Source organism: Epinephelus fuscoguttatus, linkage group LG3 (genome assembly GCF_011397635.1).
Source record: "Epinephelus fuscoguttatus linkage group LG3, E.fuscoguttatus.final_Chr_v1".
Lineage (NCBI taxonomy): Eukaryota > Metazoa > Chordata > Actinopteri > Perciformes > Serranidae > Epinephelus > Epinephelus fuscoguttatus.
In genome coordinates this window covers 2,518,568-2,542,310 of record NC_064754.1, presented here as the reverse complement: position 1 = coordinate 2,542,310, position 23,743 = coordinate 2,518,568, and the positions used below count along the sequence as shown (strand labels likewise).

At 41.8% G+C, this 23,743-nt stretch overlaps 2 protein-coding genes across 3 annotated transcripts in view; one reads left to right on the top strand and one right to left on the bottom strand.

Annotated features, from left to right (window-relative positions):
* Positions 1–10,301, bottom strand: part of strn (striatin, calmodulin binding protein) — an 80,710-nt gene extending 70,409 nt beyond the window's left edge. The window contains exon 1 of one of the 2 annotated variants that reach the window (XM_049572488.1): positions 9,923–10,301. In XM_049572488.1, coding sequence (XP_049428445.1) covers positions 9,923–10,144 — 222 coding nt within the window. In that variant the 5' untranslated portion in view covers positions 10,145–10,301. The remainder of the gene's footprint in view (positions 1–9,922) is intronic. The other variant, XM_049572487.1, reaches the window with a different exon arrangement.
* Positions 10,302–15,594: 5,293 nt separating this feature from the next.
* map1lc3c (microtubule-associated protein 1 light chain 3 gamma) lies at positions 15,595–22,478 on the top strand. The gene is made up of 4 exons (XM_049572579.1): positions 15,595–15,758; positions 15,836–15,891; positions 15,973–16,079; positions 22,179–22,478. Exons 1-4 carry the CDS (start codon positions 15,698–15,700, stop codon positions 22,339–22,341), a joined length of 387 nt encoding a protein of 128 aa, XP_049428536.1. The 5' UTR covers positions 15,595–15,697; the 3' UTR covers positions 22,342–22,478.
* The last annotated feature ends 1,265 nt before the right edge of the window (positions 22,479–23,743 follow it).

The window sequence follows — 23,743 nt, the reverse complement described above, 5'->3', positions numbered from 1 at the left end:
CTGCACAGCCCTCAAAATTCAATATCTTAATATGATGTTTGGATCTCGAGGGAGTATACGTCAGTACACCTAATGTTTGCTGTCAGATATCATCATCTGATACATGTGGCAGGTTTGTCTATTCAACTAACTGGAGCAGGCCACGAGCAAAGAAAAAAGCAAAGACACATTCAAAAACATCTCACAGTGTCGACAATCTTGGAAAATATTTCTGGTCCATGTTCTTCAGCCTCTACAGTCTAAATTTTCACAACATCTAAATCACGTCTGTTCCACTGTCTGTGAGATATCTTCAACTAACAAACATTTTTTGTTGGAAAAAATGAAACGCAGCAGAAATCCTTTACTTTCCATTGGTGGTATTAATTCTCCATCTAACACCTGGATGTGTACACCATGTTCATTTTATTGAGGTAGATGTTTTGTAGGGTTTGTTTTTGCTACACGGCATTAATGCAGCAAATCCACTGATACTTGCAGCACAACCTCAAACAGTACAGTAGATATCTCGTCTGGTTCCAGACCTCTGAGTCACCTCCCACGTCGCAGATATTTACAGTTTCCCTGCTCGGAAGGTGCAGATGAGTAACCACAAAAACACTACATTACTATAAAATTATGAGCATCTGCTACATACAATGTCAAGCAAAACAATCGGGGGCACCTCATTCACTGTTCTAACTATGAGAGTGTATTGAGACACAAATCAAGTTAAAGACGCTGCAATAAACAGAATGCAGAATGAACACTCTCCAGAGCACACTGAAAATGAAAACCAAAGAAACACAGCTGAAAGACCTCTGCACTAAATTTACATCAGGTACAACACAGATCGTGTGTGACGCAGTGTGTCTCCTGTATGAAGCACGTGCAGGGCTGCAGAGGCTGTACTAACACAGTGCGGAGGACTATGAACAATGTGTCAAACCGTCTGCACACACAAGCACAAATGCACACAAACAAACACAGAGCAGCAGAGGCCCGAGCACATGAGCACATCTGTCCGCCTGTGCGGGGAAATATCATTTAATTAGTGAAGGAAATGGGCTGCAGAAACAAGGCAGCGGAAAGATAAGAGTGGGAGAATTACTCATCGCTCCAGCAGTGATGCTGCACATGCCGAAGGTCCCCCACCCCCAAGACATCACATCCTTCACTATCTGAACACTTTACTCTGACGGTACGGTGGGTACATGTGCAAGCTCGTCGAAGTACATCTACTCTAGTGCTGCACTTAAAGGTCCAGTGTGTAGGACTTAGGAGGATATATTGGCAGATATGGAATATTATATAACACAGATGTTTTCTTTTTTTTTTTGGTTTAGTTTACCTTAGTTTTTGGTAACTCAGAATGAGCTGTTTAATCTACAGATCCTTGTTTATGGAGATCACCATGTTGAACCGCCATGTTTATACAGTAGTCCAGAACGGACCAAACACGAGCTCCAGATAACGACATTCGCGTTTTCACATCGGCCACTGAAGATAGCAGCCCCTTTGTAATGAGAGCATCAGAAAAACACTGATTTTCTAACTGCTTTATTCTGTGTTTCTATTGATTTAAAGGGCCAGTGTGTAATATTTGGCATGGTTTATTGTCAAATATGAATCTGAATATTCTACCCATTAATATGTTTATATAAGTGTATAATCACTATAAAATAAAATTAGTTTGGTTTTCGTAGCCTTATAATTATGCTTTTATATATATATATATATATCAAGGGCCTTGCTTTAGAGAGGTCGCCATCTTGCGCCATCATGTATGTACGGCAGACCGAACGGACAATCCAGCCAGCCAGAGAACGCGTTTCGCGTGTATAAATGAACCAACGAAGACAGCGGAAGGAAGGAAGGAGGAGGAGGAGGAAACGGCAGAGAGTGTTAGTAGTTCGTCGATAGAGAGTATTGAAAAGTTTTTTTAGTTATAAAGTTTGCGAATGGACCACACTTACCACGCAACAGGAGAGAATGAACCCGAACCGTCATCTGCGAGGAAAAGAAGACGCAACTTCACTCCTTGTGATGCACTCTCTGCGGCGCTTTTCCTCCTGATGATATATCTCCCCAACGATGGCAGCAGTAGCACCGAATCCCATTCTGTGCATTCAGCCTCTCTTCTCGCCCGCTCAGCATCAAACACATGGAGTTCCTCAAAATCGCGTTCAAAGTCGTCCATTGCAGCTACTATAGTCCGGAGATATTGCTAGGCTAAATAAACAGCTGAGCTCTGTTTACAGGCTACGTCTGTGCCTGCTCACCGGTGTATCCCTCCGTGGATCACAGCGCAGGACATACTGGAAATTTTAGTCTTACGTCAAAGGCATAACAGACAATAGGATAGCAGTAATGTTACTCCTGTGTACCCTGCTGATTGGATTCAGTACAACTAAAACCACTGTGTATTACTGAACAGTACAGGTTACTGTTGGCCGTAACCACGCCAAAACAACCAACAAACAAGAATTTAGCTGTAACTCCAACTATGCACTCCTGCTCTCTTCCAGTTCGCTCCTACACACACCAGCAAGTGCACTCATATAGCCCTCGCCCCCCACCTATACTCATTCAATCCCAAACATGCCATTAACTCACAGAACACTGACATTATAACAGAACATTTACCACAGTGGTGAGTGTGGTAAGCTGTCAGTCAGTGTGCGGGCTGGAGATTGGTGGAGCAGAGAGGGGAGGGGGTCCCCACTCGGGATGGTAAATGAGTAACCTATGTGTGTATGAAGTGTGTGTGTTACGCTAGAAGAGTCAGAGTTTGGGACGGAGTCTTTTACTCCCTCGTGAGTGATTCATTACAATATCGTAACATAGTTTAAATTTCTAAATAAACATTCACCTCGTCACTAGATAGACCTACTCCTGAAAAACTCGTGTCTGCGCAGAGCTTTTGGTCCTACAAGGCCACCGTCATTTACCCGACAGGAGGGGTGAGCGAGTGAGCCCTGCAATCTAGAATTTGACCACTGATGTCACTGTTTTCAACGGTTTTCAACCCATTTTACACACTGGCCCTTTAAGTTACCTGGTCTGTTTGTTTCTGAGGAGGAAGACATCTCTGCAGATAACTCAGTTCCCAGAAAAAACTCCTAAACGTCTGGATCCGAAGCTATCAGAGAAAAAAGGTGAGCATACGTCAGCAGGTTCGGCGCTAACAGCCCGTCTGCGACAAAGCTGCACATTTTAAAACACCCATCACTAACATCTTCAACATGGCAGCACAGAAGATCTTTACAATCAGCACAGCTTCAAGATGTCACTAATTCAGTACCTGACCAAATGTCTCCTCCTCTGTTCCTGAGATGTGACGCTGAGTAATGGACAGAAAGTGTTTTTGGAGAACATTATGATGTCACAGCAAAGTTGACCTTTGACCTTAGACATCTGTATGAAATTTTTGTCATAATTATCTTATTAATTCTGGCCAAAAATACACTGTGTAAGGTTACAGTGACCTTTGACCTCTGACCACCAAATTCTAATCAGTTTATTCTTGAGTCCGAGGGGATGTTTGTGTCAAATCTTAAGACATTCTCTCAAGGTGTTCCTGAGATATCACCTTCACGAGAATGAGACAGACGTGAGGTCACAGTGACCTTGACCGTTCCTAGTTAAATTCAAGTGCACGTTTGTGCCAAATGTGAAGAAATTCTCTCAAGTTCGAGTACTTGAGATATCACGTTCATGAAAATGAGACAGACAAGGTTATAGGGACCTTGACCTTTGACTCATGACCATAAAAACTGAATCATAACATCCTTGAGTTTAGGTGGATGTGTTTGCCAAATCTGAAGAACTTCCCTCGAGGCATTCTAGAGATAAAATGTTCACAAGACTGGGATGCCAATGACGAAGCTTAAGAATAAATTAAAAAAATAAAAGAACTGTAATGTAACGCTCCGTCATGAGACTCTGACCAGCTGATAATTCCTGAACTCTACAACTTGCACTCGTTTAAACAGGGCAGGCACAACAGACTGCCTGAAAAGCACCATGAAGGCACACTGCAGCGGGGCTCAAGCACTTTGACCACGTCAGCAGTCTCTACGTTGTACAGTATGTGGGGGGTGTGGTCTGATACCCACAGTGATTAACACTCTGTAGGGACAGTTATCACTTCAGCACAGTCTGAATCTGCAGTGAGAGGCTGTCTGAAGAGGTTACAGCTGGTTAATGTCTCCTGGTGTTATTGTAACCACTTTGTGATAGGTGACTCTTCAGATGTAATTCATCAGGTGTGACCATGTCAGACGCTGTACGCCATCACTCCATGTCTCCTCACGTTGGTGTGTCCTCGTCCTCTCGGCAGTGTATTTATAGCCGAGGCCGGAGAGGAAGGAAGCTGAGCGGCAAACATCCTGTGTGTAACCCACTCACAAAGCTCACGCATGACTTCACCTCAATGTCGCATCCCTGCACCCCCCCCCACCCACCCAACACACCACCACCCGCCCCCAGGCCCAAAACTGCTCTGTATTTTGGTTTGAAATTGACCGATGATAATGTCCGTAAAGGTTTACTCAGAGTTCCTCTGTGCTCAGGGAGAGATGGTCATCTGTCCTGATACAACACCAACAGGTTTGATTTCTTTGTGAGAAGTGATTTTCTCACACTCCATTCTACTCTCACTCGTGAACAAGTCTCCGAGATACTTAAACTCCCTCACTTGAGAGCAGTAACTCTCTCCCAACCCAGAGGAGGCAATCCACCGGTTTCCGGCGGAGAACCGTGGCCTCAGATTTGGGGATGCCGACTATCATCCCGACCGCTTCAAACTCAGCTGCATAGGCCTACCGCCCCAGGTCATACTGGAGGTCACGGTATGATGAAGGCAACAGAACCACATCATCTGCAAAAAGGTTTTAATTTTATAGACCTCTAATATTAATGATCAAATGTACCTTTCTCTGTGTGTCTGTATTTATTTCTGTCTGTCTCAGGCTGCTGCAACACTTGGATTTCCCCTCTGAGAATCAATAAAGGATTATCTTATCTTATTGACGTTATATTGGAATCAGTGTATATCTGCCAATGAAATGTCTCTTTGAGGTAATTATCCATCTTGGTCACAACTCTATAAAAAACTAATAAAATAACTGATTTTCAAAACTTTCAATTTAGAAATCAGCCTTAAAAATTCAGAATTGGTTAGAAATCATGCCAAATGTCCCGATCTCAGTGATCTTATCTTCAAAGAGCAATCTGCACCAACTTAATCAACAGGTGAAAGGTAGCAAATCTTCAACATCTCACACTGTCTGATCATTTTTCCAGACTTTGATCTCCAGCTCACCCGCTCCTGAACAAGCCAGATCTGATCAGTCGTGACGATTAAACCACAGCGAGAATCAGACCGTACCACCTCTCTCTCTTCAGGAAACTTCCTTCACACAAGATCTTTTCTTTGTTTCTGGATAATAAACTCTGAGTAATCTGTCCCGTCTTATGTGCCAGCTTCCCCAGTTTCCTCTTCCTCTTCCTCTTCCCTGCAGAGGATTACCTCAGAGGAAGTGACACTCAGCTTCAGACACTAATGACATGCAGACCGTCTGCAGCACCACATTCAAACAACATGGCAGCAGAACAAATGGATTTACAGCTGAAATTGGTTTCCAGCCCCGGCGGTCAGTCGGCTCCGTCACGCTCTGATCGGCTCCCAGTTCAATGGGAAGGAAAATTAAAAATCAAACGGTGCTGTAGAATGGCGGTGTGACACAGTCTCTGCTCTGTGGAGCAAAACTCCCGTTTCCTTTGGTACAAAAGCCCTCAAACGGCCAGGAGACACACAGGACGCTGCTCTGTGATTGGCTGGGAGGTGGCAGTAAAGGTAAATGGTGCACAAACGCCACATAGAGCCACTCGTCATTAACTCACAGGAAGCGATTCCCTTTATGGATGCACTGTCATCACACCACAGGTCGGCTGATGACTCTTACTTATGTAATATAACAGAGAGAGTGCTCCTTTTATAAGACCGCACAGAGCTTGAACACACAGTGGAACTACGTTTGGTCGTCAGTGCATAAAAACGAAAGGCTCCTACACACTTTATGATAACAGCATAAATGTCTGGTGAGCTGCAGTGATAAGAAGCTAATGGAAACTAGAATTGCCAAGAATTGCGGATGTGTGTCTCTGCGAACTCGTCAGTCTCCATCCATGTCAGTGAAAACATGGATGCTTCACACACAGAAGATCTATACAATCAGCACAGTTTCAAGATTAGAGTCACCAATTCAGTATCTGACCAAATGTCTCCCCTTCTGTTCCTGAGATATGACGCTGAAAATATATGTATGAAAAATATACAAAATATATGTATGAATTCCTTAGTTACAGTCAAAAACATGTTTTTGTAAGGTCACAGTGACCTTGACCTTTGACCACAAAATTCTAATCAGTTCATCCTTGAGTCCATGTGGATGTTTGTGTCATATTTGAAGAAACTCCCTCAAGGTGTTAATAAGATATCACGTTCAAAAGAATGAGACAGATGCAAGGTCACAGTGACCTTAACTTTGACCACCAAATTCCAATCAGTGTGTTTGTGCCAAATTTGAAGAAATTCCCTGAAGATGTTCATGAGATATTGCACTCACAAGAACAAAACAAATGCAAGGTCACAGTGACCTTGACCTTTGATCACCAAACTCTAATAATTTCACTGTTTAGTCAAACTGGTTGTTTGTGCCAAATTAGAGGAAACTCCCTGAAGGCATTATTGAGATATATTGTGTAAGACAAATGAGTCCCTGTGACCCTGAGCTTTGACAACCAAAATCAAATCAGTTCATTATTGAGCGCAAGGGAACGTTTGTGCCAAATTTGAAAATATAAAAAACCCCTTAAGGTCTTCATGAGCCATCCCGTTCACTAGAATAGGATGGACATACATACATGCATATGGACGGACAAACCAAAAACATAATGCTCCAGCAGCAGCTATCGCTATAATAATAATAAAAAGGATGCCCTGTTGCCATGTTTTAAACAAACATTTTAATTAATGACCTTAGATGAGTTTAAATCTGTATCAAAAATTCACATTTAATGTGGATACAGCAAGAGTGCTTTTAAAATCACTCAGCAGTGATCTATAAATCAATATGAGTGATTCTTCCACTCACTTCCTATCTGCCATTCATAGCTGCTTTATAAACAATAAATAAAATAAAATACAGTCTGAGACTGGCCACATTTTATATTTACATTATGAACTATCTGATCAAAGAATAAACTGTAAAGCAGCATCCCATGTCAGCCTTCAGTTTGGTACGTTGGTGCCACAGAAGTACTGCGGTTTGATACCCTGCTGTAACTAGTTTATGGATTTACTGTACAAAATGGTGGTGAACACTTTTTTTACTCTCATTCAAACAGTTTAATGTCTGATATTCACCTTTCACCTGCGATTCAGTCTCTGTGATTTATCAGCGCTCAATATGAAGTCAGCAGATCCAGAACAGGACCCAAAAACAGGCTACGTAATGAAGATCAATATTTCCTGCTTTGCAAGTATTAAAAACTGTACAGAAGTACAGAAGGTTAGCTTTAAATGTTAGCTGTGTTGGGTCAGGACAGATACTCTGCTTGTGTTTAAACTAACTTTAAAGTTGATGGTTTGAATTATTTTGCTTTTATGTTAAAATGACCACAAAAAAGGGTTCAGGAGAAAAAAAAAAGCTGAAATGTTAAAAAACTTGTCACAGTCTGAACGATCTATGAAAACATTCCTGGATCAAATATTCCTTCTTTTTCAGTCTGTGAACTAAACTTCCACTTTTCAATATCGTCTGTTAAAGCTGTCTGACCTATAAACAGGACTGAAAACAGTTGTTCATGTGTTTATAATTCTGACAATTATTTTCACAAAGTTACAATATGTGACTGTAATATTTCACAGTAAATTACATCATTATCACCTTGAAGGCTACAACTGTGATATTTAACTGTATTTGTAATTTTATTGTGAAATTCATGCAGGTAAATATATTATTTTACAGACGCATGCTGCTAAATCACAACAATTTATGGAGTTTGTAAGATTACAGAGAAACACAGTAACTTCACAGGATCATACTGCTGCACCACAGTCATCTAACGGGCTCTCACTGTGAAGTTACAATTGAATATAGTCATTTTACAGGAGCATGCTGTTATATCACAGTAATATGCAGTCATAACTACAGTGAGATCACAGTATACAGCTGTTATTTCACAGTAATTTACTGTGAACGTACAGACATAAATTTTACAACGTACAATTCAGTGTGGCAGAAATCCTTTATTTTTATTGTGTTCTCTATCTAGCACCTGGATGTTTATAGCACACAAGATGTTTTACATCTCGTACATGACATGAATGCAGCAAATCCACGGCTACATGCAGCTCAGCACTGTAGATATCTCGTCTGGTTCCAGACTTCTGAATCACCTCCCACGTCTCAGATTTTTAAAGTTTCAAACACTTCCTGGTCTCCATGGTTTGCATGCCAGGTCATGATTTTTAACTCTTTCTTTCGTTTTGTTTTCCAGCGAGAAAAAGCACTATGAAGATATTCACAGGATGTGTTGGCACAATCATCAACTAAAATATTGAACATCATCAAAATCACATGAGTCTTTTTTAAATCATGACTTTCCTAAGAGATGATTCTGATTTTGTATGAATATAAATATGCTCTCCTGGCTGTGCTAATTCTCCAAAGCAGTTTGTCACGTCATCTTAATCATCATGGCTACAGGACATTCTTTAAAAAAAAATAAGGTACATTGTGTTAGATTACTCATCATAATGAGTGTAAACAGCTTCCAGGCCTGAGGCAGACTACCTGCCCTCCAGAGGAAGCACTGGACCCGGTCAGCAGACCGCCTCAGGTGGGTTGGCTCCTAATATAAATTTACAGCTGATACACCAGCACGCCAACGTTTCGTGACTCAACTAAATCACGCACTTCATGGAAATGCACCGTCTGTGCGTCCGTTATCGGACACCTCGCTACTGCACGTCCATTATCGGACACCTTCCAGCAGGACCCTCGTGTCAGGGCCCGGGCTCTGGATGGTCCCGATTGTTTTGTTCTGGTCAACATATGATTGTTAGAAAGAGATTAAAGTTCCCCGGGAAAACACCAAAATAATGCCAGGCACTGGCAGTACGCTGCATGTCCGATAATGGACCTCACACACAGGGTTTTCTGCGCTGCACAGGTAATCGACCAGTAACAACAGAACAGCGCAGGCTGGCTGAGTTGTAGCTCATTATAAATATATAAGCTGACACTACAGTGTCACACAACTACTTACAAAGGACACAGTGACGTTTACCAAGTCTGAAATCACAGCCACAGCTAACCTGGTTAGCAGGTAGCGCAGATAGAGCACCGAGTGAGGACAACATTGAGCCAAACAGCCATTTAAATATTATGTAATTATACGTCGTCAGGCTTGACATTGACACACAAACCTCGGGTACAGTGTTGGATGTATTTACATGGTGCACACGGGCCTGTCCTTTAATTCGGCATCAAAGTGATGAGCAGTACAGCCCGTATAACGACACAACTTTACATTTCAGAAAGAATGTGCGTCATTCCGTGTGCAGACCAACGTACTCCACAACAGAGAGCGACACACAGTGTGAAGCGCCACTGAAAGTACAAATGTTATAAAGCATGTGTTGGTTACTACATTACACTGATGCCGAATCAAATAATAAATGTTTCTCACTCAAACTATGTTATAATTGTGACTTTACCGGGAATATCTATCCACCGATAAGCGATGAAACAGTAAATCCTCTGATTCTTCAATGCGGTTTGGCGCAACATTCTCACCACTCGGGACGAGGCTTAGCTAGCACACCACACAATGTCCGACAATGGAAACCTGAGTGAGTGAGGCTGCTTACCTGCAGCTCGGCCCGCTCGACCTCCCAGTGTGACCTCTCCACCTCGAAGCGGGCCCACTCATGCTGGAGAAAGTGTAAAATCCCCGGGATGTTGTACTGAGCCCTGGCCGCCTCTCCGCCCCCGACTTCGCCAGTCTGCGGAGCTTTAATATTCCCAGCGCCGGGCAAACCCGAGTTGTTGTTGTTGTTGAAGAAGACGCCGGGGCCCGCCTGCTCGTCCATGGCCGGACCGGGGCGGTACAGCTTCTGGTTCGGTCCGGTGCTCTCAACCGCTTCGGTAAAATATCCTGGGGAAGGAAATCTGGTCCATCAACAGTCCTCTCTGCTGGCCGACACAACTCCTGTCTGAGCCAGCTGTCAGACGATGAGACGACCGCGGAGCTACCGGAATCAACACAGACACGGGACTTCCGGTGAGACATTTCAAAATAAAACAGCAACGTCAATATACATGTCGCAGCAACGCACTGTAAATAATTAAATACACAACAATGAAATACATTAAAACACCAAGAGACTAAGACGAATTAAAAATCATGTATTGTGATCTCACTGTCGCTACATGCTTCTTTTCACACTTAGGGACTGTTCGTTATTTATTAGGTGGTGTAAGAAGGGGGAGGCATGTCAAAAAAAAAAAAAAAAAAGCACTGGAGGGACTTTTATTAAGTCCAGGACTAGATGTTGACATCGCATACTTGAGACTGTGAGTGAAGGTAACAGTGCAGTCTGGGGGTTTCTGAGTGGGAGCCAAAAGGCTAGGGGCCGTACACATGCCGCATTGTTTTCAATAAAGCCGCCAGACGCTAACGTGCAGCTAGCGTCACTCTGGCGTGCGGCGCCCATGCATTCCTGAGTGTCCATTTTCAGCCGCTCTGAGATAAACATAGTTCATCTTTTGCACACTGCACGTCATGTGACGAGGAACAACCAATCACAGCCGACAGATATCTTTCCAATCTTCCATAAATCGGCTATCAGTCTGTTTTAAATATGGAGGAGTTGATCGTGTCAGTGCAGGGCTACCCAGAGCTTTACATCTGCCCCACGGACGATAGGCCGACACACTTATGAACAGCTCCTGGAAGAAGATCAGCTCTGACCTCAGGACTTCTGGTAAACAGGCCACAATTCTGTGCCAGCTTTAAAGAGCGTGGTGGCAGGTTGCGTCTGAGGTTGCTAAGCAGTCTTAACAAGGACTGTAAAGGCACAAGAGTGGCACCCAGCGCCTGACCTCGCGTTTTCCAGGCAGTTAAAGACGACAGGCCCTTAGATGGATATTAAGGTAGGAGAGAGCAAGGCAGAGCCGAGGAGACATCTGGGTGGACTGAGCTCTCCCCCGTTGGACTGGGCCGTACACTCGACCTCCCCTTACTCCTTCATTTTGATGAGGGAAGAGAGAAGAAACTACCAGCAGAAAAACTTTCCTAACTCTAATCGAGGTGGAGTTTAACTGATCAACTGTTGTTGCACATATTTGCAGTTGTGAGTGAAAGTTGGGGTGATGCCGGGGGAGGTGGTGGAGGTTCAGGAAGGGCAAAAGCTTCAGATGGGTACCGTCCTTCACTGGTGTTTCGACAATAGGCCCACAGCACCGCCAGAGGGCTCATCGGCAACACCTGGCATCCCAGGTGTGCTCCCCTCTGCTTCTACTCCCCTGTACCCTGCTGTTGTTAGAGGTGTTTCATGGTCCATGTGGCGTCTTTCCTTTTAATCCATGACCACATGACCTATCCCGCTGGACTGTGCCAGAGAGGGCTTTGATAGCCTGACGTTGGACATTTCTTTAAGCAGCCTGGTAGTTGACTTGCCTACCAAGCCTCTGCAGCCAACTTCAACTGGGCAAACCTTTGCTTTCCAGTCATGTTGTTCAGCGTCAGCTGCCAGCATGGCGTACTGAAGGCTCTTGAGCTCTTATGTTGTGTTCACACTGGGCGTGAATTAAATAATTTGTGCAAGTGAATTACACGTAAAGTCAATGTAAAGACGGGATTAGACGCAAAATACCCAAACTACGTGGTGTGTACAGAGTGAGTAGCACCATTTCGCATCATACGCCCTTTTGCAAGAGTTGAAAAATCTGAGCTTCAGCGACTAATTCACGCTACGATAGCCAATCACAATAGCACATACGATGTGAGTTATTCGCATGTATGAAGTGTGTCAACACAAAATATTCTAGCGTTCAAACTCGCAACACGTTTGGTGTGAACTCAACATTGGGCCTCCTCCACAGCAACACCCCAGGGCACAGTGAGCTCAGCGATGCAGACGAGGTGCAGTGAGGAGGAGCAAAGCACGACGTCTGGTCTGAGGTGAGTAGAGACGATCTCAGATGGGAAGCAAAGACGCTGATTCAAACCCGTCAGTAACCTCCAGTCTCGTGCCCCTCACAGTTGGCTGGTGTCTGATTTTGGAGGAGTTCAGGCACTGATGGAAGTGTTGTGTTGTATGTTTCCTACTTTGGCTGTGAGCGGGGGCATACAAAGTGAAATGGTTGTATTTTGTATTCATTTTACCGCAGCATTCTTTAAAAATCACCAAAGCTACATCAGTTATCACAGCTGAAAACTGTAAAAGCAGAATTCATCGTTGGATTTTCAAATTTGCGATGGCCCTTGGAAACATGATGTGCAACAAACGCTTCTGCCAAAGAACACATACCCAAATCTGAGCTTAAAATAGTGACATCACATCAGAATAGCTTTATTCCACGTCTCATTTAAAACTTGGCCAAAAATAAATGGTTGGCACAAACTAACCAGCACGACAAGAGTGAAAAAACAAGACTTTATTCAGCCCCAGGATTTTGTTTTCAACTTTTAACTTTCAAACATCAAAGAGTAAGTTTGGAAAATCTAATAATTAATCTATGGTGGAGGGAGGGTCATGAACTTTCTCCAGTCACTCAGTGAGGCTCTAGGAAAAATATCTGTAGCTTTGGGGAGCATAAAATAAAATAAAAAATAAAAAACAGCCCCTTATACGCACTCATTATCACACACTACCGAACTCATTAAAAAATAAAATGTGTGGGTTTGTTTGTTTTTTTTACGGTTTACTATAAATGTATTTCTAGTTCTCATTTTCCCAAAAAGCGTCAAATTATCGTCAGAATACTGAGCAATTTTAGCTAATCTTAATTCTTTCAGTATTAAAACGATGATCCATTTTAACAGTCACAGGACCCAATTTTTAATACTTTGAGTCTCAAAGCAAACTTTTATTTTGAAGGTACAATTGTTTCATTACCGGCATCACTGTGTCTAACACAAAATCACTTGACGCACCTGTGCGGTGACGTCAACCCCGCTTAGTCCCACCCACTACCGTAAATTCTCAAACACTATTGGCTGAGCTAGTGAGTGGCAAGAATATCATCAAATCGAAGAAGAGCGCGCGGTACATCGACAAACTTCAACGTTTTGTGTGCCACAGATTCAAATATGGATCATGTTTATCATTACAAATTAATTTTTAGAAAGTTTTGGCATATTTATTTTCCTATTTATGGTTTTAGAGTAAAAAATAAATTAAAATAAAAAGTAAATACAATTTCATAAAGTCCAGATTTATTATGAACAATCAGTCACTGTGGTCACATCTGAGTCTAATTTGGCTTAGTTATTGGCTACGTACCATGAATATAAAACAATTCATTTTAATTAGTGTGCTGGAACGTAGTCCATGTAGTGTGTTCAAATGCAACTGACACAGGGCGACGTGAGGCGACGTAGACGACGCAACAGTTGGCTTTTGTCGCTGCTAGGTCTTTGATGTCGGTTCAGTGTGTCCGCACCTTTAGACACAGACGGCAAAGACATTCTTTCATGTCTGCATGATACACGGCTGGTTGCCATTATTGTTTAACAGCGCCAGGCAGTGTAGGAGGGAAACGGGTTGGGGCAACAATGAAAGTTAAGGCGGCAAAAACCCGAGTAGGGTGGGCGGGAGGGGTGATGGATGTGTCCAACAACCGCTGACTTTCACCCAGGAGGCTGGTGTTCACCTCCTGGGTGACTGTAAAGCCAAACCTTGATCTTATTTCCTAAACCCAACCCTGAAGGAAAGAAACATCAATTCACCGTGTTGTACTGATGTAGTGCTTTAATTTTGAAAGAGACTGTATGCAAACTGTACATCTTATTTTGAAAACAGACAATGCATGTAACAGGCTGAAGTTGACACGGCGTCCCAGAACGTCAACAACCAACACACCCAGGGTACCTTGGACTAGGCCGACCAAACGTCCTCTTTTGCCCGGACATGTCCACTTCTCACGTCCTGTCCAGGGCATCCGGGGGGTTTTATAAACTGATGATAATGTCCGGTTTTCCTTTCCGAACCCGACAGTCATTCTGTTTTGTTATGTTCGAAACTGAACCGAGCCCGACATTATTTAATGACTAAAGCACTGAGTTTGTGTCACACAGTTGTCATGGTTACAGGCTATTTAACAGGCCGGGCGTGCTCCGTGGGTGCTCCGCGGACAGGGAGACCTCTGTGTTTGAGACGGGAGTGGGCGGCGGGAGGTCCAGCGAGAGGAGAGGGAGAAATATAACAAAAGAGGATAAAATAGGAGAAACCTGTCTCCCTCTTTGATTTTATTTTCAGCGTTTAATCAAGGCGGAGGCGGGCGGCAGAGAGGTAGAAACAAACAGCCAATGTGTGTGTGTGTGTTGTGTTCAGGTGCTGTCACGTAAATAACAGTGCCCAAGCAATAAACAGGACAGACAATAGGATTTTATTTATTTTTACACTACATTTTCACTGAAAGCTGACCGAACCCGGCCTGTAGTCGGGTAGGCCTACCGTCAGGACCCGTCGGGCTCAGATGGGGTAGCCACACTCTAGTGTGTGTATGTGTCCCCTATCTATTGGGGCCTATCTGAATTTCTGTCTCTGAGAGATATTATTTTGTAATATAACTGAATTTTCTATCTATACATAGAAACTTTAAATATATTAAAATGATAAGGCATCTTTGAGTAAACTGCGAGTATCATTTAAGTAGGCTATGTCGTGGCCGGGCCGAGTGTCCTCTTTTTTGGAAATCAAAATATGGTCACCCTACCTTGGACGTCATGTGTGGACGTGGAAAGTCCACACATGACCAAACGTGGACATGTGACGAGGTCACAGTGAAGATGAAAAATATTTGTAGCTTTGGGGAGAGTCAAAAACAAAACATCACACCCCAGCAAAGACAGTCCCTTAGAAAACATCTGTGTACATTAACACATATTAGTCATAGCCTAACCTTTCATTTGCTGCTGGTGAGAATAGTCCAACAGTCATTAGTTCAAGGTCCAAAGTTTAAAAAGTTATTCTTGCGTTTGGCCATGAAACAGCACTTCAAAATAAAAGACCTGTGCCACATTTGCGAGTCACTTCCGGTCCATTCAAAATGGACACGAGACCCACTTTTGGACCGCGACCCACTGGTCTAACATAAATTCAGCCAGAGAAATAACTCCGAGAGTGAAAGGTGTGTCAACCAACCCCGGCCTCCCCTACTGTAACTTGAACACTGTGTGCGGGGCAGTGGGGCCTCTGTCCCCCCTCTGTGTGTGTCTCTGTGCGGGCTCTAATGTGATTAAACCCGCAGATGATTCACGTTGTGTCTGCGGCCATGTGCTAATCAGCTGATGCGCCACAGCCGCCTCTCCTCTATTTAACTGCTGCTCGGCTCAGACTCATGCCCAGCCTGCTCTGCCTCTCTCTGCTGCTGCTTCCTCCGTCACACACGCGCACACACGCACACACACACACAGCATGCCTCCGTTCAACAAAACCCAGCTGCAGAACAAACCGTTCAAACAGAGGAAGAGTTTCGGTAAATGTCTCAAACATCTGTCAGTAAACTCTCTCAGGACCTCGACAGATATCTGATGGTGTTCATTTTCTCTGCAGCTACACGGAAACAAGAAGTGGCGGGCATCCGGCTCAAGTTCCCCAACAAGATCCCGGTGAGTTTTCTGCAGAGATGTGTCAGCGTGAAGCTTTGCATGTGATGCTGTGTGTCTCACCTGTCGGACGGCTGCTCGCAGGTTATAATCGAGCGCTACGAGAGGGAGAAGTTTCTGCCTCCGCTGGATAAAACCAAGTTCCTGGTGCCGCATGAACTCACCATGACTCAGTTTGTCACCATCATCAGGTAAACTTCACCTCTCTGTGTTTGTCCCAGCAGATCTCAAATAGATCAGGCTGTAATGTGAGGCAGGGGTGTGTGGCATGATGCTGCAGGCATGTGGGATATGACTATTTGCTGGAACAGTGCGGTTTTAATATTTTAGTTTGAAGTGATGTAACTAAAGATTATTCCTGTTGTAATTTATTGTGCTTTATTGTCTGAGTCTTTTAAAAGGTCAGAATATGGTGATAATGCATGAAACAGCTTCTTAATGTTAAACCAGCCCTCCAAAACTCAAATATATTGATTGTCTCATAAAACAAAGACAAGCAGCAAATCATCACAATTTAAAAGCTGGAACTATAATTTTCCCTTCGTTTGTATTCCAGATGGCTTCAACAGTTATTATTAAGTAGACCCCTTTTTAATCTGCCTATCAATTAATTGCTTCAGTTCAAAAACAGTGTGTGATTTATTGTGGGGGAAATGTCTCCTTTAACTTTAAAGCTTCTTAAGGGGAAAAATCTTAAGGATATTCACTGCAAAGTTAAGTGGTTTTTTTTTTTTTTTAAAATGTCTTTATGTGTGATATGTTTGCTAACTTACTGACAAGTTTTACCTTAAAGTGTAGCAGAGACTTAAAGATCTGTTGGGTCAGTTAGTGAGTTATCAGATGTAGGGATGGGGCTAATTACTGGAAATGTTAGGCTAATATAAACACCAAGCATCACGCTGAAAGCTGAACATTGTGAGTCCTCAGATGTTTGTTGGTCATGATTACACAGCACAAACGGACGGTGTGTCCCTGTCAGTCCGTCTGTCCATAAGTCCTTAAATCTGTCTTAAAACAGGTCAAACAGTCAGTGAGACGAGAATTCCCCGTCATCTCTCTGGACTTCTGGTGCAGCAGTCTGCCTTATGTGAAGTTTAATTTCTTCATCATGTGGTGAACATCTGATAACTTCGACACAGCCACTTCAGATTTTCTCCTTGTTATCTGGGTCAGAAAGTTCAGTCGTGTTCTGGTCTCTTATAGAAACCTCTTTGCTCTTAAGTAAATGGACCATTAACATATTTCACTTAATGTCACACAGCTTTTTAATAGACTGTTTAATTTGAGCTCTGCATGGAAGCACATGTTTCTTTTAAATTCACTTAAAGAATGATGTTTCTTGTCTCTGTATGCAGAGAGTTTTGATTATTTATCATGCTGTCTGTCTTTGGGACGTCTGCCCTCTGTTTTATTTAAGGGGAGGTAAATGGAAGTTGAAAATGATGATCTACAGTGGCCGCTGGCACAGAACACCAAGTCTTAGTTCAGGTTTCCTATTTTTCCAAAATAAATTGGTTGCACAAAAAACCCTTAAGTCTTCTTAAGGTTTCCTTTTAAAATGCTCACTTAAGTATTAATGGTTTTCTCCTTGTCTTGATCTTGTACTTAAGGAATCCTTAGACTGTTGCACAAAAGACCTTAGCAACCAAAGCAAGGTTAAAAAAAACTTAAGGTACCTCTGACTCTTAACTGCAACATTCTTTATTCTTTTATTCTTATTCTTTATTTCATTCATTTATAAAATAAAACAAAACAATTTAATATAAATACAAACATTCTCTGATCTAGAATGAAAGGGAGCAGAAAGAAGACTAATCTTATTTTGTCTAATAAATTAAAATAAAATAAAATAGAATAGCTGCCGGCCACCACAGACAGTCACACCTTTTTAGTTCCCAAGTAACAATTCGGTTAATGCCATTCCAACAACAAAATTACAATGGCATGACAATCAAATATAGCTAACATATTCCATTATATTTCCTTAACATGCTGGCTTTAATTATTCTTTTAAATGTAATGTTTGACTTAGATTCTTTAGTTTCTTTGTTCAGATTGTTCCATAAATTGATTCCTTTTACAGAAACACAACGTTCCATCAATTTAGTCCTGAATCTTGGTTTTTTTTAAAGATCTCCGTTCCTTTAAGTTATACATACTTTCTCTTTTTTCAAATCTTTTCTGAATATTAATTGGCAAAGTTTTTTTATGAGCTTTCAGCATAATTTGCAGAATACTATAATCTACTAATTCATTAAATTTCAACAATTTTAACTGAAGGAATAATGGATTTGTTGGATCTCTATATTGTTTTCCAGTGATTATTCTTATGGCTCTTTTTTGCAAAATGAAAATTGACTGAGTATATGTTTTACAGGCATTTCCCCATACTTCAATGCAGTAGGTCAGATATGGAACAATCATGGTGTTATATAAAATGTACAATGCCCTGTTATCCAATGAATCCTTTACTTTGTGTAACAGAGCTATTGTTTTCGATATTCTTGCCTTTGTATAATGTATATGTGATTTCCAACACAAATTCTCATCCAGAATGACACCCAAGAACTTGGTTTCCCTTACTCTATTAATTTCAATACCATCTATATTAATTGAGGCACCAGTGTCTCTGTTACTGAATATCATGAAGTTTGTTTTTTTCAAGATTCAATGATAATTTATTTACATCAAACCAAGTTTTTACTCTTTCAAATTCTTGTTTAACCACATTTAACACCTGTGTTTTATCTTCTCCACAATAAAATAAAGTAGTATCATCCGCGAACAGAATACATTTGAGCAGTTTGGATACATGAACAAAATCATTAATATACAAAATAAACAGTTTTGGCCCGAGGACCGACCCTTGAGGTACTCCACACTGAATATAATGCGATTCAGATTTTACATTATTTATCTGCACATATTGCTTTCTATTTTTTAAATAGCTTGAAACCCATTTATGTGCCACCCCTCTGATACCGTATTTGCTCAGTTTTTTAAGAAGTATGGTATGATCAATGGAATCAAAAGCCTTTTTGAGGTCAACAAAAATACTTACAAAATATTGTCTCTTATCTATTGTGGTGGATATTTCTTCAGTTAATTCCATAAGTGCCATTGATGTGGAGTGATTGGTTCTAAATCCATACTGACTATTACTTAAAACATTGTCTGTCTAAGAATTTGTTTAACCTGATTACAAACAATTTCTCTAATATTTTTGAAAATTGTGGAAGCAAGGATACTGGACTGTAGTTGGAGAAAACATGTTTATCTCCATTTACCTCCAACATGACTGACCTTAAGGTGATAAATAAGAAATATCTAACCACCCTGAGAGGAGTGTTCTGCGACCAGGAGAACCTGATGGATATGTTTCTGATTTTACACTTTAGATTTGACTGAATTCATTTTTGTTGCAGTTTCTTCCTAGAGTCGTTTTCTGTTTCCTGGTATTTGGGGATCAGATTTACTTTGTAATTTGTGCTGTCTATGACTGTATTCCTCCAGATGTTAATCATTTCCTCATATGACCAATTTAGTGTTCATGTCTTCCTTTCTTCTGCCATTTTTCCTTAACTGTAAACCAACTTTGAAACATTAACAGGCGTCACAGGCGTGAGTCCAAGCAAACAAACAATCTCCATGAACTTATACGGCTGTAAAATCTCTTTGAACACAGTACATTAATCAAAGTTTTTCCTCAACAAAGGGGATTCTGTGCAACTGTAAGTCCCTCAGCTAAGAAGAAAGTAAGCCTTAATACTTAAGGGGACAACTTAAGGTGTTTTGTGCAACCCATCCCAGGCTCTAAAGTTTTTATGGGGACTATTTCATTAGCAGATGTCAGTGTTTCGTTGGCCCTAAAAAGGTTTACACATCCGAAGAACTTGTATAATAATGAACCTCAGGGTGGCCGGACCAGGCCTTCATAACCAGGCTATTAGAGGGGACCAGGATTATACCTGAAGGCTTACAGTCAGATAAGTAACTGGTAAAACATACACATTGGTCATATTAAAGTGAATAATATCTGTTGAGCTGTTTCAGCCTGAGCTTTACTGGTCCTCAGGTTTGAATCTTTTCAGTTTCATTGCTTTTCTTCAGGTTTCTGTGAGGTTCCTCATTCTGTCTCGGTCATGATTACACAGCAGAAAATGTGCAGGAGAAAAAAACGTGTCCGTCTTCTGACACGAGTCAGATGGCTGCTCTCGGATCAGTTACAGCTTCAGGTTCAATTACAGCAATTATGTAACATGTGAGGGAGAGATGAGAGCGTTTCAGTCTGCTCTGATGATATTCTCACCACACGAGACTTTAACTGTGCCCCAAATCAACACTGCATGCTGACTGCTGCACACTGTGTATGATGTTCAGGCATTTATATGATGTGCTGCCAGACGTTAGACTGTGACGCTGGAATTAACTGAATTATGAAGTGACTGAGTTTGTTTCCACATGAATCTGCTGAAGGAGGAAACTTTCTCTGAGCTCGCGTTAAAACACTGAGTTGGACCTGCAGGATTTGTGACATCAGTTTGTTTGGAGCCAATCAGCGTGCAGTATGAAAGTGTGACGTGAAGCCTGCAGGCCAAGTGAAGTCGGACATTTTGCATCGTAGTTTAAATTGGAAATGTTTTCATTCTGAATGTTTCTTTTAAAGGAAGGAGGAGCGAGTGTAATTTAAGACCTGTCAGGAGTCGAGCGTGACACAGTCTCGTCCCACTCCCACAAAAAAAACCTCCTGCTCCGTCCCAATCTCAGGAGAATGACTCCTTCACATTCCTGAAAGAAAACAGTATTTACTTATATCAGAGCTGCGCATCACTTTATCTGTTTCCTTTCTTGTATGATGCCCTTTGAACTACTTTGACCTATGTCCTGAGAGAAGCTCTATATTTACTTATTTATTGGTTAAAAACTGACCTATTGTTATAATTCCCATCCTGCCCGCTCACTTTTCTGTCCCATCACATCCCGTTGGAATCTGGGAATCCTAAAAAATGTCAGCCCGTAGTCCAGTGATTCCCAACCTTTTGCCTCAGCCCTTTGAAACATGGAGCAACGTCACTTTTCTTGTGCGGCTCTCAGAAGCCGTTGACGAGTATTTTTAAACCTTTGAGCCCCGAGCAAACTGGTGCCACTTCTTTCAGAAACATGTTGGTAAGAATTGTCCCATGAATTGCTTAAAAAAAAAAAAAAAAAAAAAAAAAAGATTTAGAAAATTATTTTTTAAAAAAGCTGGGGGAAAATGTCTAATTACATTTCAAAATTATGTTAGAGTAATAATAATTTTTTTTAAGGTACTTTTCTTGTTTTGTTCTCTTTTACTCATTTTCTTTCATCTTTTTACTAATTTATTGCTCATTTTTGGGGTCGTTTTTTTTCTTTCATCAGGAATTACTTTCTTGCCTTTCATTATTTTTAAAATCAAGCCATTAATTCAGTCAAGCCAATTTACTCAGGTTTCAAAGGGTTAACGGACCCCTCTTCTGTCATTGAGTAAACTGACGATCCCTGACTATGACATTGTATGAATATTTCAGTAGAGATGCAGGATATTGAAATTTTTGCAGATATGTAACAACTTATTGGGCTGATAGATATAACCTCCTTTTTTTTTCTTTCCTCTCCTAATTTTAGTGATCATCAATTCTCTTCTGTGGTGGAATTAACATCATATTATACATTCATCCACCAGCAGGTGGAGACACATAATACTGTTCAGTGTCTAATGTTCAGTCATTGTGCACAATAAGAAAAAGCATGTTGGCAGATTCTGATAGTTTATTTTAAAGCCAGTAACGTAACGTTTCAAATGACGGTTGAATTAAAGAAGCAGTTCAGCCTCTTGTGTGCCGGGCGTCTGCTTATTTACTATCAGTTATTGTTGGATTAATCTCAACCTCGTGTTCAGATCATTATCACATGATGTTTTTCCACATTAGTGCTGTTTTTGTTGTGTTCAGTGTAGTGTTTCATTTTCTTTGCTCAATGCATTGTGGGACAGTGTTCCATCACGAGCACATTTAAAAATTGCACTTTCAGTCTGCATACTAACATTCTCGCATTTTCCAATGTGAACACAGATACTTAAAATGCCCAGAATTCTGAGCGTAATCTGGAGCCAGCTGACACGTGCAGCCGCAGTGGACGGTGATAAAACAATAGTCGATCCACGTTAGTGCTGAACCAGCGTCACATGTGAGAGGTGCAGGTATGTGAAGCAGCTGACGGTCTGCAGGACGTCCCTCATTAATGACTGCTGTCTGTCCTCTGTCTCTCAGGAACAGGATGGCTCTGCTGCCCACTCAGGCCTTCTACCTGCTCATCAGTAACAGCGGGCTGGCCAGCATGTCTCTCACCATGGCTCAGGTGTACAAAGACCACCAGGACGAGGACGGCTTCCTCTACATGACCTACGCCTCGCAGGAGATGTTCGGACACTGACGCACAAACGGCTCCCTGCTTTAGATTTTATTAGATGATGAAGGTTGCTGTAAATAGAAAAAAATACTTTGTATATATTGTAATATTTGTTGTACTTGTTGATTGTGAAAGACAGATTTTTAGTTGAAGTATGTGGATCCAATAAATCTTAACTATGAGAAATAAACGGGTGCAGTCTGCTGGTTCAGAAGGATCACACAAACATCTGTTTTCATCAGTCAAGGCTGCTCTTAAATTTATTTTACACTACAAATTGTTTACTTTAAGCTGGTTAGTTCAGGACTGTTTTCCTCCCCAGTCTCCAGAATAAATGTTGGCATTGTACATTTCAGCGAACCATGGATACGTTAAATTTCTGTGTAATGTAGCCGATAAGTTGAACCTTTGCCTTAAGTATCAAGTTCTTGCGGACTTGTGACACGTCATCAGTCGCAGCCCAAGTACTGTTCAACTCAAAGTCCACATCCAGCCAAGTACAGTCCAAATGCCCGGATGTGGACTTGCTCTGCCCGTTTCATCGGGAGGTGACTTGTGTGGACTTTTTATAGCCAGGTATCCCAGAATGCGTTTCTCACAGACCAGCGGCCATGGCAGCCGTCCTTGGGAGTTCGTACTCCCGAGTCAAACTTGCCAAGTTCGAACTCTGCATACTTGGTATTGAGAAATGCCTATGATGTTAGAACATGATGTCACAGTCAAGCTGACCTTTGACCTTTTGACCTTCATTATTTTATCCTGTTAGACATTTGTGTCAAGTTTTGTCATAATTAGTGTGTGAACTCTTGAGTTATGGCCAAAAACCTATTTTGTGAGATCACAGTGACCTTTGACCACAAAATTGTAATTCAGTCCAAGTGGACGTTTGTGCCAAATTTAAAGAAATTCCTTCACAGAGTTCTTGAGATATTGCGTTCACAAAAATGAGAGACAAGGTCACAGTGACCCTGACCTTTGATCTACCAAAACAGTCAGCTCATCGTTGAGTCCAAGTGAATGTTTGTGCCAAATTTGAAGAAATTCCCTTGAGGCATTCTTGAGCTATCGTGTTCACAGTGATGGTACGTATAGACAACCCAAAAACATAATGGCCACAGCTGTCACTGGCGTGGAGGCAAAACATCTATCAGTGGCACTGTCCTGGCAGGAAACGCAGTGATGTCTGGGTAACAAACGCTTTTCGTGTCATTATCTCAGGTACAAACGCAGAAATGCTTGCTTAGAAAAATGACTGATTTTTGTGTCACCAGCCCGACAGGAAACAACAGGTTGCTGCTAAACACCCACATTTGATGCCTAAAAAAGCTGCAGCAAACACAGCAGTTACATCACAACTGGTTTTGTTTGTTGGTCTGCAGCTGTGCCAGCGTCTCACCTGTATGTGTCCCATCATCCCCTCCGCCTC

Excerpts from the sequence above, each read along its gene's own strand:
- map1lc3c (XM_049572579.1), top strand. The coding sequence starts at position 15,698 with ATGCCTCCGTTCAACAAAACCCAGCTGCAGAACAAACCGTTCAAACAG. Across the intron at positions 15,759-15,835 it reads CAAACAGAGGAAGAGTTTCG|CTACACGGAAACAAGAAGTG; the intron begins GTAAATGTCTCA and ends TTTTCTCTGCAG. Across the intron at positions 16,080-22,178 it reads CAGTTTGTCACCATCATCAG|GAACAGGATGGCTCTGCTGC; the intron begins GTAAACTTCACC and ends TCTGTCTCTCAG.